Below are 20,554 nucleotides of genomic sequence, written 5' to 3' on the forward strand. Positions count from 1 at the left end.
GCTTTTCTTTAATCCACATATTTATATGTGCTTTTCAACAGGTTACATTGTGAGAATACAAGTGTTTTTGTTATTTTTTTTTATCAGTTTAAGGGGCAAATCTTTGTAGTCAAAGTTTTGCTGGCAGGTGTGGATTCTCAAACAAAGAGGTTTGAATGAACTGCTGCAATCCACTGCTGGGCTCTTCTATCATTTTCCTCGTGTCACTACAAGCCAAAGAGGCTTTTATTTTACTGTAAACTTGAACTGCACTCTGCCATGACTCATGAATCAGGTTGTCTAAGCACCAGTTACTCTTTGAGACACAAAAATGGAGCCTTAATGGACACATAGAAAACAGCTGAAAATCATAATCTTAAATGTTGTGGAAAATAAAGATTTAAGCTCTGAATAAACACCTTTTTTATATATTTACACATTATTTTTCTTTTTTAGAAATGATACAGTACAATTATATCATGATCTGAAATGAGTGTATATTCACATTAACCCTTTTTTGTCCTTACATATTACAACATGAATCTGTGCCACAGAAAGCGTCCGAGTGCATGTCCATACTTACTTTGGTGATAAAAACATCTATGTTAAGAGTAACATCACAGAGACAGACTGACACCGTTTTACAAGCTTGGACTTGTCTATACTGCCCTTTTTAGTCCAAGTAAACACGTTTAATCAGTGCTTCAAGGCAGACATTTTCCTTCCTTTTCTCCCCGCCCAAAGGACTTCACGTTTTCCTAAATGAGGAATGAATTCAAGTCTTTGTTGGTTGCTCATTAAAGCCCTTCTTTACAGAAGCTTATGATGTATGCATGTCTTTTAATTAAGATGGTATTAGAGGCTCTTGGAACGGCTTGCACAATGATCTCTAATTTAATTTTAAAAATCTAAGTGTAAAACAATACTCACAAGTGTATCGTGCCACAGTCGCACAATGAGATGCACATTTACTCCCTAGCACTGTCAAAGAAGCACTAAAGTTTACCCGTATTTTCCACAAGGACGGTGTTCCATCTGTGCCACGGTTTTTGCTCAAATCCACAGCACACCTTAGGTCACTGGGACTGGGTCTGATTCTGAAGCAGAGCTGAGCACAGAGCAGCTGGATCACTAGATGACACGTGAATAAGGAGAACATACGAAAAGCATGTTACTTTGCCTGTTGAAGGTTGATTTGCTGTTAATTTGCTTTCCATTACTTTGACATCATTGATTTAGTGATTGGATAAACAACTGGGTCAGTGTAGTATTTGCCCCATGGATTTTTATGTTAAGATGAGAAAGCCAAACTCAAGAAACCAGCTGTTTCCTAATTATTGTATTAAAAAAAAAAAAAATAAATAAAAAAAGGAAAGCAAAACAAGGAATAAAGAGCCCTTTCAAGCAGTTTGAGTTTAAATAAGAATCTGAAAAGGACATGAAAACAAAACAATTTCTCTCATTTTTAAAATTAAGCAAAAAAACATGAATGCTTTCACACATGACGAAAAAACTGCAGAAACAGGCAAAGAATGATGAAAACCTTGTGTTTTTCCTATATTAACAGGCCTGTGTGATCTGTATCTATCAGACTCTTAAGCATGCATCATCCTTGACCACTATTTAACCCACATTTAAAAAGCCAAATAGGTACCAAATGAAGAGATGTTTTGGAGCCAAACAACCAGCTCTAGTGAGCTGAGCCAAATGATCTGGATTTCTTAAGGGACAGATTTCCCATCACAGTGAGCAAGACTGGAGGTTGGTGAGATGACTTTTAGCTGAGAAAGCAGGTAAGATCAGAGTTAAATGTGCTAAACCATGACAAAACTGTCCTAAACCAAGCTGGACTGCTTTGTGGAAACGGACCATACATGAGTGTTGTGTGACAACAGTTGTCCAGGCTTTAGATAGAGGCTTTTTAGACTATTATTATGCCTGAATATTTCACTTCTTCCAGGACAAAGAAGTAGCTGAAGAGTTATGAAAGTTTATAATTTTGCTCTTTAAATGCTTGGCATAGTAAAACTACCTTTGAGGTAGCGTTTCTCTATGCAGAAATCACTTCTTGCCCCCAAGGACAGTTCTTTGCTGTTGTGTGGCATCATCTGCAAAGAACATATAGTTTTAGTCTCTAGTTTTGTCGACAAAAACCTATAAAAACATTTTTCTCCAGTTTTAGTCAAAACATAGTTCTTAAATTTTTTTCTGTACTTTTAGTCAAGACATTTATTTTGTGTTATAATTTTATCAGCCAAGTTCTAAAATTAACTCAAGTGTAAAAAAAAAGAAAAAAAGAAATGCACTTTCAATACTTTCATTGAATTAAAACACACCAACTTATATTAGCGATGAAATAATCCTGGATTTTAAATATCCAACAGTCCACCAAAAATATTTGGTGACAGAATTTTTGTCAACAAAGTTCTATTTTTAGCTCATCTTCATCTTCCTTATGGAAGAAGAAACACTTCTAGTCATAGTTTTAGTCTAAAAAATAGCTTAATTTATGGGCTTTTTCTTTGCAAGTTGAACAGTGAGCAAAAGTTTTCTTAGATTTTTTTGAGGGAATTCCCAATTTAATATCAAACTGCCTTTGGGTTTTATTTCTGAGCTCTTCTTTCCTGTTTCAAACATAATGGGAAAAAGCTTGTTTGTCAACTTTGGCTTTCTCATCTCAAAATAAAAATCCACTGGTAAAATACAATGACCTGTACATTCTCGTGTCTGACTTCCTGTTTTGGCTGTTCTGCTCTGTTCTGTTTGACATGTGCTGGCAGCAGCTCCGTTAAAAAAAGACTGTCTTGAATGGAGCAGAGCAGAATGGTGCTTCTGGCACATAACAGAGATCAACTAGAAAGGTTGCGATCCTCTGGAGTGTGCAGCGCAAACAAAACTGTGTGCAGACAAATTATGGTCCTTGTCACACTTGCACAAAACCCCTGAAAATTTCCTCAATTGACCTGGGTGAGCTTAATGTCTGAATGCAAACAGAGTTTTTTCAACCTTAAATTTCTCTGCTAGCTCCCCATGTCTCCACCCCTCCACTGACTGACTTTTTGGCATGAGTGACAAGTGTAAACAAGCAACTCAGGAAATTTTCAGGCTAGGTTACCTGCATGTGTGAAAAGGGCTCTTGTGGAAAGTGCGGGTAACAGTTTCATTTTCTCCCAAAACGTATGTTAGCAGTAAAAACAAGCACACAGAAAAACAGGGTTTGGTCTTCAAGTCTTGACTTCAGTGAGCATTATCAGCTTGTCCAGCTTCCTTCCTTCCTTCTGTCCCTTTTTACAGTGAAAGTTTTTCTCTCCCACTCTGCGTTGGCCAAAAGGTCAAACAGAAGCTTCAGGCATTTCATAGCAAATCACATCATGTTATAACTGGTGCTGTGACAACAAAAAGGGAAAAAAAGAAGCAGTCAAACACGTTCAAGCCTCCACACAGTCTCTGTATCTCTGCTGCCTGACAGAGGAGGAGTCTGGGGCTTGTGTATCCGTCCTGTGGTTTGAAGACAGAGGGATTGTTGGTAGCAGGATGCTGCTGGAGGCTCCACAGGGACCAGATCTTCTCTTAAGGTGCCCTTTGTGAAGCCGAATGGAGCCAGAGAGGGAAGAGCAGCCCTAACGTCCTTTGTTCTTTTTTGCATTTCCCTGAAAGAAACAGAACATTTACAGAATAAAGAGCTGAGCAATGCAAACTTAAAATTGTATCTCTTCATTTTTTAGCTGAGTGGCAAAACACAGTCATATCCTAGTGAGGTTTTCACATTTAGTGAGACTACTAGCACCAGTTTAGTGCAGTGAATGTGTCTCAAATGATTCTAGCATAAAGACATCTGTGTCTGGAAGGTCCAGTCACTGTTTAATCAGTATTCCTGGCTACCATTACACTATGAAGACAAAAGAGCACTCCAACCAACTCAGAGAAAAGGTTATTGAAAAGAATAAGTCAGGGGATGGATATACAAACAAATTCAAAGCACTGTAAAATTTGGTTAAATCCATTATTATTAAATGGAAGGAGTATGGTACATGTGCAAATCTGCCAAGATCAGGTCGTACTCACAAACTGAGTGACCGTGCAAGAAGGAGACCAGTGAGAGAGGCCACCAAGACACCTATGACGAGTCTGAGGGAGTTACAAGCTTCAGCAGCTGAGATGGGAAAGACTGCATTCAACGGTTTCCGAGTTCTTCAGCAGTCAAAGCTTTATGGGAGAGTGGCAAAAAGAAAGTCACTGGTAAAGAAGACCCAGATTAAATCTGGACCAGAGTTCACCTAACAGCTTATCGGAGACTCCATGGCCAAGTAGAAGCAAGTTCTTTGGTCTGATGAGACCAAAATGGTGCTTTTTGGCCATCAGACAAGACACTATGCTTGGTGGACACCAAACATTGCACATCAACACCAACACACCATCCCTATCCCTGCGTGAAGCACAGTGGTGGCAGCACCATGTTGTGGGGATGCTTCTTGGCAGCTGGCCCTGGAAGGCTTGAGTCAAATAAATGCAGAAAAATATAGGAAAATCCTGAAGGACAATCTTATTCAGTCTGCAAAAGAACTACGGCTTGGGAGAAGATCTATTTTCCAACAAGACAATGACTCGAAGCATTTAGTCAAAGTTACACAGAAATAGTTTAAAGACAACTAGGTGAATGTTCTTGAGTCACCAAATCAAAGCCCAGAACGAAATCCAATGGAGAAGTTTGTGGCTGACTTGACTTGTGACTTGAAAAGGGATGTTCAATCCTTGTGCAACCTGACAGCAGTTTTTCCAAAGACGAATGGAGTATAATTGCAGTGCCTAGATGTGTAAGCCTGATTGAGACCTATCACCACAGACTCATGTGTTGTGATTGCAGCCAAAGGTAACTCTACTAAATAAAGGGGTACATTTTTATGCAGTCACTCCTTTTACCTTAGATATTTTTATTTAATCAAGATTACTTAGTAGAAATACGATTTCACTTTGACATAAAGGAGTTTTTTTTTTGTATTTTCTTGGTCAAAAACCAAATTATATTGACCAGGATTCATTTGTAAAATCAAAAAATGAGTACAACATCCAAGGGGGTGTACACTACTTTGTAAGTTGTAATCCAGAAGGTCTAGACCCCGATATTTGGTGATTTTTTATGGTTTTGATCAACAAAAAAAATCATACACAGTCTAAAACGTACAAAAACATTGGCAGTATTTCCATGTATTGAGGTTGTCCACACTATCGTGTTTGAAACAGAAAAATCCCCCTCATTTCAATAATTGATAATAACAACAAGTGCAGAAACTTGATGATCTACAGCCATACATTTCACCAAACAAGAGAGCTCTACCTAAATTGCAGAAAACAGACTGTCAACATTTGGCAAAGTGTTTGGAACTGGCAAGGATCAAGGCAAACCCTTCTCTATCTTGATAACAATACTGTCTGTCCCTATATTTTCTTTGAAAATATTTCATTATGCCTTTAAATCTCTAAATACTGCCAAGCCCTAGTATAAAGTCTGCCCACTTTTGATCAACACACATCTAGCACTGGTGCTAAATTAAAAGTGTTGTATTGCATTTAAGGGCAGTAGGTTGCTCACATTTTTTGCACTGTTTAAAAATCTAAAACATGCTGAGGCGGGTCTCTGGCCTTCTAAAGAAAATCACCACCTTCAGCTCACAAACGTGTTCTGTCCTGCAACTTCCCGACATGCAGCCGTCTGCTTGCTTACATGCAGGAACATGCACGCTTGAATCAGGCCTCTCGATTTCTGTGGCCTCAAACTAACGACTTTTTCAGATGGCTTCAGCAGGTGCTTTTCCCATCAGACCTGGCAGCAACCACAACACCACCACTGACCTCCCAGACCACCTCATAACTGACACAAACTTTACAACGTCACATATCACTGCCCAAACCTGAAATGATCCTTCACACTCTCTAAAGCCACTGGATTTTTTTACAGTCCTCTTAAGTGTCTGAGCTTTTAAATTAATTTCCACAGAGACTTAGTGAGATGTGACAGCTGAAAACAAGCCTGAGACTGAACCTAAGTCTCAGAAAGATTTTTTTTGTCATTTTAGAACAAAAAAGCAAAAATCTATTATAATCACTGAAAATAAAGGTTATAAATAAGCTCTGCAGCCCCCCAAAAGCTTTTCCCACTGAGATGTGTTATAATAACATCATTCAATACTGATGTTAAACACACAGTATGTAAATTATACCTCCAAGGGGTTCTGAATCAAAGCAATAAAAAAGACATAGAGAGGTGTGTGCCTTTCCAAATTATGGCCAATCAACTTAATTTACCACTGCTGGACTCCAATTAAGGTTTACAAATATCCCAGCAATGATAAAGAGAAATGGGAGGAACCTGAGCTGAATTACAAGTGTTGTTCTGAAGGGTCTGAATAATTCTGTAAATGTGAAATTTCAGTTTGTTTTTTTTAATTCATATGCAAAATTTCCAAAATTCTGTCATCACTTTGACATAATGGGGTACTGAGTTTAGATAAAGTAGTATATGAACTGTTTTTTAACAAAATTTTAAAAAGTGAAGGGGTCCAAATGCTTTCTGAATGTACTTCGTTTAAAAAATGTACCAACTAGGCTTAAAAACAGATATTTACTGAAAATACTACTAGCCAGTAGTAGAAGGGAAATTACCAGAAAAAATGCTGAATAAAAAACCTCCAACAATCACTGAATGGAACGAAATGAAAATATGGAAATCAATAACATGAGACAACTGACATTTTTCTAAGATATGCAACTATAAAAGGGGAAAAATCAGGAAATATTATGTTTACTATTAAAATATTAATATTTAGGATTAAAAATCCTGTTGAGTGAGAAAAAATCTGTCAGTTTTCCATGGAATGGAATGATAGCCAATCAGGAAGCAAGCTGATTGAAGAAGAAAATACAACCAGCCATGGCAGCAATAAAAAAGGGGAAGCATTGCTGGATGGCTCAAGAGGACTAACTTGTTGATTGCCCAACTCCTCTCAACGAGGAGTTGGGCAGAAATCGCTACCCCTAGTAGATATAGCAGGTAGCTAAAACGGCAGCTTCCAGTAGCAGTAACTCCTGCCTTATGTATCAGCCTCTGACATGACATCCTGTCAGATATTTAAGTACTGTACAAGAAATAAATATGTTCAGGCCTTTTTAAACTTATTTAAATATTTAAATTGAAAATTCTACATACTGCACCTTTAATAAGGCACCAGTATTATCATTGATCCGTTCAAGGCTGAGAAAACTATCAAATGAGAAACTCTCAAAGGTAAATTTGGCATAACATCCATATCATCTATTGAAAGGATTACGTTTTATCATCGCTAGATTTTGCCTTAAACTCAACAGCTGATAGAACTTGATTGACTTATTTTTTCTTAGTTTCAAATTCATATCCATCTTCAACAGAGGATTATATTCTCTAAATAAATTCAACACTGACAGCATAAAATTGAATGGGTGAGACTCACAGGGACTGGGTTCAGGATAGAGGCATGGTCTGATGTAGTCGAGTCGAAAAGGAAACTCTTTTTGTGCACTAGACTAGAAGTGTCTGTATAGTATCTATTTTAAATTACAGCCTGGCTGCACCAAAATCCAAAACTTCTTTTCTCCTGGTATTTTTCACCTCGGTGTCGAGCACAAAAAAAGTGGAGAGATTTTTCATACACTTCAGTTCTGGCCACTTGGTGCTAGCTTGGCCTTCATTTCTGCATTGATATTTCAGTTTTTATTGCTCATTTTTAAAGCTTAACATCAGCAAGCCCTTTGTTATATCAAAGTCCTACTTAACCTCTCTGTACCTGAGCACCATCTCTGATGAGCTTATAATGGTTATGTGTATTTTTCTCTGGGTCTGAAGAGCAAATGAGGAATATCACATACTTGCACTCCTGTCTTCAAAGCTCTGGACTGACTTTCCCTAGCCCTTATTTCCATGTAAGTTGTTATTCTGTTTTTATGTTGATTGTAAAGAACTTCTTAGCAACGGCTCTGTAGGTAAAGGTTATCATGATAAAATATTCTGTAATAGAGTCTCACAGATTCTAACTATACTTAAAGAAATACAACTCAATCATGTTTAATTTCTGATTAATCTTTCAGTTGAAGTGGCCTTTTTGACGATGATTGATTAGAAAAACTCAACTAAACTAGACCAGACTCATGGACTGCAATTCAATAGATCAAGCAAAGATCGCAGATTGTTTAGCAATAAAGGAGGTTTTTAAAGTCACGCAAATACTGAGTATTTCACTGCTTTGCATCAGCTGCGTACTCCCTGATACATATTACTCATCCACACTTTGATATTGATATAAATATATCACCCATCCTCATGCTTGTTAACACTGAGCTCTAACTTCAAGTGTTAAAAATTGAAGCTAGTGCTAAAGAGCAAAAAAAATTAAAAAAAAAAATGCATTTCCTTGATTGACTAACAAAAGATTATTTTTGATCATTTTTTTTAATTATTATTTGATAAGAGATAAAGAGAGACAGGAAATATGGGGAGAGAGAATGGGGGAAGACATGCACCAACCATGTGACCAGACTCAGAATTGATCCCACAACCAGTGCCTTTAGGACTAAGCCCTCTGCTTAATGGCGCCTACTCTGAGCTACACCGGTGCAAAATAGCCGACATCTTTAACCATCAAAAATGTATGGGGTATGATGTTTTTTAACTAATTTGTTTTGACTATATTAACAGTTCAATCGTGGTTTCATCAGACTAGAGAATTTTGTTTCTGACAGTCAGAGAGCAGTCCAGATGCTTTTCCTTGCAAACTGCAAGCGGACTTTCATGTGTTTTGCACTGTGAACAGGCTTTTGTTTAGCCTTTCTACCATAGAGCCCAGATCAGTAGAGGGCTGAAGTGTTGGCTGTCCTACTGGAACTTTATCCCATCTCAACACAGGATCTCTGTAGCTCACATAGAGGGATCATCTGGTTCTTTGTCACCCCTCTTACATAGGCCCTTCTCCCTCAATTGCTTGGTTTGGCTGGGCTAGAGTTCTGGTTGTGTAAAACGTCTTCCATTTGAGAATTATAGAGGCCACTGTGCTCTTCAATGCAGGACAATTTTTTGTAGCCTTCCCTAGATCTGTGTCTTGCAACAATCCTGTCACTGAGCTCTGCAGGCAGTTCCTTTGACCTCATGGCTTGGTCTTTGCTTTGCATTGTCAGTTGTGAAGCCTTCTATAGAGAGATATGTGCCTCTCCAAATCATGCCCAATCAACTTAATATACCACACGTCGACTCCAATCAAAGTGTAGAAACATCCCAGCAAAGGTCCAGAGAAATGAGAATTTGAAGTGTTGCTGCAAAGGGTCTGAATACTTGAGGCAATATGATATTTTGTTTTTCAAACAGTTGTAGCATCAGGCTGCAACACAACAAAATTGATAAAAGTGAAGGGGCTTTGAATACTTTGTATATACAATGGACAGTGCTCAGTCATCTGACTTCAGATGATGATTTCAGGCAGACTTAAATGTAGAATAGTCAGGATTGAGAAAAGTGGCAGCCTGATGTGCTTTGGGTCACAGGACTAAGATGGTAAGTCCTCGAGATGTGACTACCGTGCATGCACCACAGATGAAAAATGGTATATGTCAGCCTTAGTCTTAAGACCCATGATAAACAGCAACATCATGATGGCCTCCAACTGAATCAGCTACGCCTGTAATTATGTATGACTCCTATCCTCTATTTAACCAAAACAGACAAGTTACTAAAAGTTTGCCCATAAAGAAATTAACTATTCAGACTGAAACTGTTATTTGCACCAGGCTGAGGTTTATTTCCACAGTAAAAATCTGCATTTTAGCATGGGGTGTGCATGTGACTTGGTGCTTCTGCAACCAGCCTCAAGTAGACACTTGAGGAACTACAGTTTTTTGCACTTCTGCTCTGGTTTTAGTTTTCAACCACAGAGGTTGCCGTTTGGTTAAAGTTGCTGCCAAAAGGCTGAAGGCCCCACCCTCAGCTCCATCTTTTTTCCTGTCTGTATCCTGATCGAAAGTTAAATGATGCTTATTCAGAAACTAATGGTTGACATCTCTGAGACTTTCTGCGTGTTCTACAGTCTCTTGTTTTAAATTTGATTTTTTTGTATCTGACTCTGCTGTCATATTTTTTCATGTTTATTCTGTTTTTAGAAAATTTAGTAAAAAAAGACATCAAAAATCTGTCTTTGCTGTGTACCTTGCTACCAAGCTTGAGTGTGTCGATTTCCTCCCTCTGTTTGCTCAAAGTCTCGTTCATACTACACAGGTGGTCGCTCATCATGCTGAGCTGGTCTTCATAGCTCCGCTTCGTCGTAGCCAGCTCATCCTGTCAGACAGGAACCATGATAACAGTGTGGATACTTTACAAATCAAGAGTGAAAACATATGTAGGAAGCTTTTTGGTGATTTACCTGCAGGTGTGTGATGTTCTGATTGGCCAGTTTGATGTCGTCGCTCAGAGTCTCCCGTGATTTTTCTGCAATGGCTAATCTCTTGGCCAAAGCTCGACACTAGAGAGGTAAAAAGGAAGTAAACATTTGCTGTTCCTTGATAGGCTTAATACCCTCCTAGGTGTTTTGCAAAAGCCAAAATAAATGGAGATATTTCCTGGAGTAATAGGTGCATATGAGAGAGGTGTCATAGGTAAATGCACAGTTTAAAGAAGTGACACTTTAATACCGGAGATGTTGACTCAAGATCAGGTCTATCCCTCTTGCAACGATGAAAAAACAAGGATGAGTGACGCAGCGGTTAGTCGCACTGCAACTGTTTGTCACTTTAACAAGTATCTACATTCAGATCAAGCTCTGCCGTAATACTAAAAATATAAGGTGTCAGTTTCTCAGGGAAGAAAGGAGACACTTGGAAATAATGAGCCGCAGGAACTGATTCTTAAAGGAGGAAAAGTATAAACAAAGAAACAAGGTTAACTTCTGGTTCAGTTTCTGCTCTCTTTGTTCTCAAACAAATTAAAGAAGCAGACAAAAATAGTCGAGGAGTGATTAAAGACAGAAACACACAAAGGAGCATGGTGGCTGACTTTCCTGCACTGAAGAGGTGCTTAAAGGAAGTTGTGAGGGTTTTAATAACTCTTCTCAGCTGACGTGCGTTGTTAGAAAGGATGCTCACTTTGAAAAGGTCGGCTCTTTGCTATCAGAAGCAGCCAGTTACGGAGATAAACATTCAAGTGAGGGCTTCACCTCAGAGTGAAAGTGCACCGCTTTGCTGTCTGAGATCTGCAGCTGTGTGGTGAGCTCTCCGACTCTCGCCATGTAGTGAGTTTTAATCAGCTGCTCCCTGGACTCCTCGTCCCCCACCTGCAGTACAGACACAACATCAAGGAGATAAGACACATTTCTGATGAGGATTTGCTTATACTTCTTTAAAAAATACCCTAAAATACAGAATACAAGTCATACTGGTTTATAAGATATTCTTAGTTTCATGAAGTCTCCTAGAGAGAAAAACTGTAAACTCTGTTCCTGTGTAATGATTTCCATCGCCTTCAGAAAAGTGTAGCTCCTGTGTATCTGTGTTGCTCTTTTATTATCATCTATTTTTGTTGGTTGGAGTTTGCATAGCTACTTGCTACAGTATGACAGTTGAGCTCTCAGCCAGCAGTGATTGTTGTGAAGAAGCCTGTGGAGCCTCAGCTCACAAGATGTGCTGCCCTCCTTTCTGTTTCACTTGTTGTCTTTAACTGAGGAGTGTTTTCACTCAAACCAGCCCAAAAAAAAACACCCTCCAAAACCTAAGCATTTCCTGAAAACTGAATATCAACGTTTACTAAAATCTTTCTCAGCCTTTGTTGCACACCAAGACATGAAACACAATACATTTCAAAGCTTTAAACCTTGGCTTTAAATGCAGAGTGTGTAAATTCTACCACCAGGGGGCTCTCAATCAAAACAACAACAAAAGATAGTAGAGACTGCTAGGCTCAGTCCACCCCTGCTGTTCACTCCTTGGTTTGAAGTGAAGACTCTTTTAAACAGAAATTGCACTCCATATGGAGTATTTACTACATAGTAAACCAATGTTTTTGTTTTATGGCTGAATTCCACAAAATGTGGGAGAAAAGCTGTTAATAATGGCATTCCTAGTTAATGAGGCAAGCTACTGGCCAAACACTCTTGGATCACTTGCAGCACAAAAAAATCAAAACGATCTTAAATAGTAGGAAATTCATAACCGACTGGTGAGACTCTGTTGTTCCCCCTACAGTGATGTTCTTGTTTATGTGGTGCTTTTTAAAATGCTTTGATTGTTCCGCTGGATGATGTGCTGTCAGCGACACAGCTGCTGAATAATGTCAGTGCTACTGTTGTTGTCTTTGTCCACTGTTGTATTTTACAGGGAAACAAAGTGTTCCTAAACAGGACACTTTTATCTGGGAATGTTCAGGCTGTTGCTGCCATTTGCTGTGGCTGTGTGGTTGCCAGGACAGTGTGACTGTGAGTTATTCTCTGGTTTCCTGTCTGTGTAAGAGCCACATGTATCCGTTCGGTACACGTCTGTACCGTACCGAGAGGCCTGTACTGAATTGGTATGGTATGAATACACGTACCTTTACACCCCTACCGTGGCCCAGTAGGTAGAGTTGCCCTCTTGCAATCAGAAGGTTGGTGTGTCCATGTCTCCTTGCAAAAGACACTTAACGCGCCATTAAATATTGAGTGTGATGTGCATGGCATACAATGACAATGACAATGACAGCCTCTCTACATCGCAACCTCTGTTGTCAGTTTGTGAAAGTGTAGTGTATAGTGTATGTGACGTGCTGTGTAAAAGCACTCTGGGTAGTCAGATGCCTAGAACAGCGCTTTACAAGCTAGGGGTGAGTATCGAAATCCAGCTCAACGTGGTACTGATACCCACTGTACCAAATCAAATCACAGATTTCGGTGCTTCATATACCTGCCACCCTGCCATGACCCTCCAAAATTATAAAAGAAAGATGCAAAATATGTTATGTTTGAGCCTCTTGCATAATTTAGTTACACCTCTACCTATACGTATGTTCTAGTGGCATCTTTTCTTTGAATCATTTATGATTATATCAAGCTTTTATTCAACCACTGCCTTTTACCATACTTTTTCCCTTAAAAGTATCGATTCAGGCACAATTCAGGCACTGTCCAGGCACTGCCACCATTAAAAAAATTAATTTAGGGGTGCAGGTGGCCAAGTGGTTGGGGCGTGTGCCCCGTGTGTGCGGATGGCCCGGGTTTGAATCTGGCCTGAGGCCCTTTACCACATGTCTCTCCCCCGCTCTCATCCCTGTTTCCAACTCTATCCACTGTCCTCCTCTATCAAATAAAGGCACAGAAATGCCCAAAAATAAACCTTTAAGAAAAAAAAATTCAGCATTGGTATTGGAAAAAACAAAAATGATATCCAACCCTCAATCCTCAATTAAGTAGAGGAGTAAGATGCAGAGGTTGGCAAACTGGCCAGTTTGTCTGGTCTCAAATCAACTTGGAAATGCCCAGTAGTACCACAACATTACAAGGGTTGGAAGGGTTGCAGTTCCACATTACAGGGGTGAGCTATGGGGATTGAACGCACAACCGATGGCAGAGAATAAATGTGGTCCATCATAAGTAAGCAGCACAAAACATGAATGAGAGGCAGCAACTACTGCTGGCCAGTAGCAGTACAGGAAGTCTTCCACGCAACATCCATCTTTTCCAAAGCGACGCTAAACAAGTCATGTCTGCCACAGAGGCCCCAGATGACAGCCACAACAACAAGATACGTTGTGTTACAATTCTAAAAATGAAGAATATTCCTGGCTTTGAAAACCACTGAAAATATTTGAGCTATGTGAGAACTCGGCGAAAAATACGTATTATCTATACATACTCCATTGAAAAATGTACTGGCATACTGCATCCCAGTGTGGTTTTCCAGCTGCACTGCTCAGGAGACGACAGCTCTCCAGAGGGTCATCAACACAGCACAGAAAATCACAGGCTGTGCTCTCCTCTCCTTAGAGGAGCTGTCCAGGTCCCGCTGCCACAGGAAGACCCTGGGAATCCTGAAGGACTTATCCCACCAGCACATCACCTGTTCCAACTGCTACCCTCAGGAAGACAGTTCAGTAAGAACCAAAACTAACAGACTAAAAAACAGCATATATCCCAGAGCAGTTTCAATATTAAATGAGAAACTGCTCAAGCACTAAATGGAACTGCAAAAACAATTTCATTGTACGTTGTACAATGACAATAAAATGATTTTGATTCTGATATATTATAGTAGTCCATTTTTTATTAATATAGACATGTCAATGCAAAACTTCTAGATATTGTAAATTTAACTGCATCACTACCGTTGCCTTTAAGTTGATAAACATTTTTAAAGAATCAATCAGTCAAACAAAAAAAATAATCAACATCCTCTTCAAACATGTCTAGGCTAGCAGTAATATATTCCAGGTAAATGTCTAAATTTGGTTGTTCTTGTCTAATTTGTTGTTATTTTCAATGTCTAATGTTTTCTAGGTCACTTTTCTAGCTTGAGTCGCTCATGTTTGTTTCACTGCACAACTTTAAAAACTTTTCCATTGATTAACTTTTCTGTGTGGAAGAAAAAGAGGCTAAAATCATAACATTTTCAATCCAATCTGCCTTTCACGTGTAAATTATGTCGAACTTCTTCAGTCACATGTCTACAAAAACAACGAGATCATCAAAATGGGCAGAAAGGCATCTGGTCTTAAAGGTATAAGCGCTTGAGCATCTCATTCAGTCTTAAAGGTATTGAAATGGAAACGCTGCATCCAGTCTCAATGGATTTTTTTAATAATGATGAACCAATGAGGAAGAAAAGCTGTTAAAAAGTGGTGCCCATTCCTACCAGCTTGGAGTACAGTGTAGCTGCCACTTGAATACACAATAAATGCGGGTGATTTTCCAGTTTTCAAAAGCGCCAGGTTGTGTGCAATCGGTGATGGCTGCTGCCGCAAAAGAGGCTATGACAGCAGATGTCGCTCTACCGGTATAATGGTTGTACCAGCATATAAGACACAGCCAGCTTTATAAATAAAAAACGTATTAAAAGTCTGCCTTATATACACTGGATTTTACAGTATGTAAGCATGAGAAATAAGCATCATAATTATTTGACAACTCACGTTCTCTATTGAAGGTGTTGTGCACAGCATGCCAACCTGGTGACAACAAGACAAAAAAATGTGTCAGTAAGTGAATCAATCAGATGTTTTAAATCTTCTTCAAGCTCAGACAGGCTTTGACAGTGCCAAGACAAACTAACCATGTACAAGATAACAACAGCAGCTAACACACATGAGAAAAAATAGCAGTGAGACAAAATGCTCTGGGCTGTGACTGCATTTGAACTTGCATACAACAACAGTATTCTTCCACACTGCTATGTCAGCTCATTTGAAGTCTGAGTTTTATTAAGCAAAAACTTGCTCAGTGTGGGAGAGACAAGAGGAAAAAAACGCTACTCCCTCTGCTGAAGCAAATCAGACATGAGCGCCACAGGCAGAGAGTGAAATCTAACACATACAGCAGCCGGAGTAGTGACAGTACCAGGCTGGTGCAGAGCGTCGTCTCTTTCCCTGCAGCTTTCTGTTCCGTCTCTGCTTCCTCGTGGCTCTGTGCAAGCGTGCTGGCCGCTGTAGCAGATGTTCGTGAGTCTGGACTTCCCCCCAGAGCCACTGCGAGTTGCGCTTCCAGGTCTGCAATGCGCTGGTTCTCTTTTTCCAACCGCACCTTCCCCAGCTGGGCCTCTAGGAGCCAGTGCTCCTTCTCCTGCTCCAGCCGAGCGATCTTCTCCTGGCTTTGCTGCACCTGCACCGGGGCCAGCAGGGAGTGGAGAGGAGAGGACAGTGAGTTTGTGGCAGGGGCTCTCAGTAATAGTTTGAGGGAGTGAAAGAAAATTAAATGACACAGGGGAAGGGAATTTAGAATAATTAATTGGCCAATTTAAAAGATGGAAGTGTTTCTGCTCTCCTGATGTCTTTGGGTTACTCCTTCCAAAACCTGGCGGCTCTAAAAACAGGCCCTGAGGGCAGATAAAGTTTGTGTTTATACATTTACTTAATGGCTTTCACTTAAAATACTAAACCTAGAGCATACGAGACAAATTTAAGCAGTTTTATAAGGACATAAGGACACATTTACAAAAGTAAACTAGAAAGCAGACATTCTGTAACTTGTAGGCAGAATATGTGAATCCACTGGCAGAGTTTCTCCTCCACACCCTGTCCCTAAAGAGTAACTGGAATGAAATATCATGACTGTGTTATGTTGTGTCAAGACAGAGATGGCTGCAACTGTGGTGTATTTCTCTATTATTATTACCATCAATCCATATTCACCTTTTATTAACTTCCTGAATGTTAGCCTGAGACCACAAAGTTACAAAAGGCCTGTGAAACTGTTTATGTGTTACTGAAAGACTGCATGATGGCTTTGATACAGTGTATTTCACAACAACACAGTCTCAGTTATTTAACGATAAAAGGCACTGAAAAGTAATTAACTTTTAAAAATCTTCCCATCTTCAGTCATTAAGTGTCTACAAAAAGTATTCAGCCCCTTTAATTGGTTGTATAAATCAATCATGGTCATGGTTGACATTAATGGTTAATGGTTGACAAAAAACTGTTTTATTTCTTGACCCATGACATCTTAGCAGCTGTTGACTTGTTAATTCTCAGTCCACTTCAACAGAAGACTTCAAGTTATACAGCAGTTTAGTCTGACTCACTTGATAGGTATGAGCCCAAAGAAGAAACCAATTTTCTTGTTACTGACCTGGAATCAACAGGGACTACGATTGCCAAAATAGTGAAACCATGATGCAAATTAGTACAAGGTGAATATGAAAGTTTTGTAAGGTCTGTCCTCAAGAGGAGGGAAAACAATGCTTAAAGGGATACTTCAACATTTTGGCAAATTCGCCAATTGCCATAATTCCTATAGTCTTAGTAATAGGTTTGTTTCCTTTAGTTGTCGGTGCAAGCTGTTTTTAGATCTGGGGGACCGATATACCAGCTGCACAGCTAACGCTATGGAAGCAGGTGGTATTTTTGCTTTCCCTCATCAAACTCATCAAATACACAATCCAACAACTGTGACCTGCACATTCACCACGCTATGAAATAATATACAATTATGCAACATTACAACACATGAAGCAAATACTCCGAACTATTTCTTGAGTAAACCACTGGGCGGAGTGACACAGTGCATCAGCCATGTCTGGAGTGCAGTTCTGGCTTTGCATTTAACTTTAAAACATCTCCGTCTCGTAATGTTCCATGATTACTTCATAGCGTGGTGAATGTGCAGGTCACAACTTGTCCACGAGAGCGTTTTGGAGTTGTTTGATTGAATTGAGGTCAGATTAATGCTTTCAGATACATTTTAGGTAGTCTGGAGATCTAAACTCTGATTGTCTTAAAGTGACAACAAAACATCAAGCAGATTTATGGCTTACAGAAGTTAAAATGTATGATAATGGATAGTTAGCATCACTTCTAAGCAGATATCCATTTAAAGATATCAATAAATCATCATTAAATCATCATAGGAGCTGTACAACAGTCTGCGTGCTTTTTGCTTTCTACATGGACTTTTTCTGCCGTATACTCCAAAGCCTGCTGTTATGCAAATGGCCAACACAGATTGGATTATATTCTACAAACGGAAATAAGAATACTTCCCATGTCGACCATCCTGACCTCTGTGTACAGGTTCTGCATTTTAAAAAACGCTTGTGATCAGGACAGCCATCCTGATCACATGATTACAAAGGACCCCTCTAACCCTCTCCACCACTCCTTCCAGTTACTGCCATCAGGCAGACGATACAAATCCTCCTGGCCCAGAAAAACATCTGCAATTCATCCTTCATTTCCTCTGCAGTAACCACCCAGAACAATTCAAAATAGACACCGTATCACAGTTGTTTTTATCAGTTGTTGCTTTAAACATTCCCCCCTTTTTTATGCCTGTGCTTGGTGTTTGAAATGTGTTTTGATGTAATGTTTTTTATTGTTTGAGGCTTGTCAAAGGAGAGACTTTTGGGAGAGACAATAAAGTTCATCCATCTATAGGTTCTTTGACTAAGCATGCATGCAGCAGCAGAGAACTCCAGATAAGGGGTATGAAGTGATTTCTGCATAGAGAATCGCTAACAAAAGACCATATTTTGTGCTGTTTATGACAATGTCAAGCGTTCAAAGTGGGAAAATATATATTTTTTTATTTCTAAGCTACTTTTGTGGCCTTAAAGTACTGAAACATCCGGGCAAAAAAAATAAATAAACAAAAAAAAATTAAACAACTCACAGAGAAATAGCAGCAGATGTGGATTAAAAGCCTCCACCTAAAGCCTGGACGAGCGGCGTCACACAACGCGCAAGTATGGCTGTTTCCACAAAGCACTTTGTTGTAGGACAGATTTGCCATGGTTTAGCACATTAAACTCTGATCTTGCTCATGTTTCCTCAGCTGACGTCCAGCCATGCACGTTATGGCGGGATATCCATCTCTTTTGAAAGATCCAGATCACTTAACTCAGCTGAGTAGAGCTGGTTGTTTAACTCTTCATTTTTTAACAGTGGCATTTTAAATGTGGATTAAATAATGACAAAAAATGGAGGGAAGAAAACTGGCCCTCCAACAAGAGCTAGCTACTGTGGCTCACACTAAAGAGCTGTTTTGTAAAACAGGCTCATTTGTGAACAGCACATAATTACTCAGTCGCTGATGACGGCGCATCACCGCTTCAATTAAAAGCACCTTTTTGACAAAATGTGGAATTCCTTATATGTTAAAGTGACTCAGCTGGCCTCCAAGCTCAGTACAAGACTACTTAAGACTCTCCCCTCATCTGACATGTGCGCATCATTGGGATCACAAGATTGCAAACAATCTGTATCTATCACCAATCCCATGTAGAATCTGTAAAGAGATTAGAAATAACCTATTACAGGAGGTCAAGGACTTGTATTTTTGTTGCCGTGGTATTGATACATGTAACAATACCATTTCATTTTACTAGAATGGTCACAAAGAGTATAAATCTGGTATCATGACTGCCTTTGATTGTATATAGCATAAATTAAACTTACTGACACACTGACTCGCACTTGCTTACATTTTCCACATGATAAAGTCTCTAGCTGTAGCTCTTGGCCAAATGTGACTTCTTTATGAAATTAATTACTAGATCAGAGATGGTTTAAAAACAGTTTTTAACTGGAGTCATACCTGCTGGGTGAGACCTTCTCTGCTCTCCGTGGAGCTGGTGAGTATTCGGCGGTTTGACAGAGCTTCTTTGTATGGGACAGACTGTGGACAGGGCTGAAAGGAGACACAAAATAAGAAGTGGGAAAACATTTAGTTATTACAAACAAATATCTGAGAGTAAATTTACTCTTATATTACTATGAAAAACTTTTAGGCATGTTTGGACAAAACACTGAGGCTGAAATAAGGCATGTACTGGCTAAGAAGCTGGCCTGAGGGGACCACTGGGCAGGAAGGAAGATTGGCACAACCCTAGGCATGCTCTGGATGTCCTTGCATAGTACCAGGGGCATTGAAAAATGTTCTGCCAAAAATCCCTAATAAATGTTAAGGCACACCTCTACAATAAAGCGTGACTGTTTTGGAAGTGTTTTGGAAGTGATCTGGCATCATTGTCTCTCTATGTGCTGCTGACAGACGTGTTATCAAAGCCAAACTTCTGGCCAGTTCCATGTCGCTGACAAAAGTCTTAGACCTCTTTGGTTTGACTTCAGTTTTGATTTATTTTTTGCTCAGTACTTGATGTTTTTTAAATGTACTGAAGTACAATACTTCCTCAAAATATACTTCAGTAAAAATAAAATTTCTGATTTAAAAACTACTAAAAAAGTACAAGTACACAAAAAACTATTCAATTACAGTAATATCTCTCTGCTAAAATAAAGGACAAATAATTTCTAAAAAAGTAAATAATCAGTTACCCTCCACCCTTGGTCTTAAGTAGTGGTCCCAACCTATTTAACTTCAAGACCTCCCCTGCTTATTACTAAGAAAAACTGAGCCCTTTGAGACCCACAGGGAAAAAGTGACAGTCAAAATAAACTAACCACTTGGCCCCTGGTGCTCTGTGTTACATAAATCCTAACTGTTTTTACCGATAACATCCCAACAGAAAGGGCTTCCCAAAACCCCAGTATAAACTATTCACTAAGTGTTTCATCATTATTTTGGTTTATACGTGCAAATCTAATTTTAATAACCACAGAGCAGATAAAGCCTCCCACCTTCCACTAAGTTGACCCAGACTCCAGGCTGGGAAAAATGTGCACATACTAACCTTTTTGATAGCCTGGATATAGGCAGCTGCTCTCTTTTTGTTAGCCAGCATATTCTCTGCTTGTAAAGGGTTAAGTGCTACTGTGCTGCCTCTTGGACTGTAGCCTGGTGACGTGAAGAAGTCCAAGTTGTTGCTGAAGAAAGTGGCAATCTGCAACAAAACAGTGACGTTATGTCTCAAATCGGTGAGGAAAAAAATC

At 39.4% G+C, this 20,554-nt stretch overlaps 1 protein-coding gene across 1 annotated transcript in view; it reads right to left on the reverse strand.

Annotated features, from left to right (window-relative positions):
• Positions 1 to 20,554, reverse strand: part of ppp1r21 (protein phosphatase 1, regulatory subunit 21) — a 37,411-nt gene continuing 16,857 nt past the window's right edge. Inside the window, exons 15-22 of the mRNA XM_041789408.1 lie at positions 20,356 to 20,505; positions 19,260 to 19,352; positions 15,567 to 15,827; positions 15,143 to 15,178; positions 11,205 to 11,321; positions 10,416 to 10,514; positions 10,202 to 10,330; positions 1 to 3,629 (exon numbers count right to left, since the gene is read on the reverse strand). Coding sequence (XP_041645342.1) covers positions 3,600 to 3,629; positions 10,202 to 10,330; positions 10,416 to 10,514; positions 11,205 to 11,321; positions 15,143 to 15,178; positions 15,567 to 15,827; positions 19,260 to 19,352; positions 20,356 to 20,505 — 915 coding nt within the window. The 3' untranslated portion in view covers positions 1 to 3,599. The remainder of the gene's footprint in view (positions 3,630 to 10,201; positions 10,331 to 10,415; positions 10,515 to 11,204; positions 11,322 to 15,142; positions 15,179 to 15,566; positions 15,828 to 19,259; positions 19,353 to 20,355; positions 20,506 to 20,554) is intronic.

This window comes from Cheilinus undulatus, linkage group 6 (genome assembly GCF_018320785.1).
Source record: "Cheilinus undulatus linkage group 6, ASM1832078v1, whole genome shotgun sequence".
NCBI lineage: Eukaryota > Metazoa > Chordata > Actinopteri > Labriformes > Labridae > Cheilinus > Cheilinus undulatus.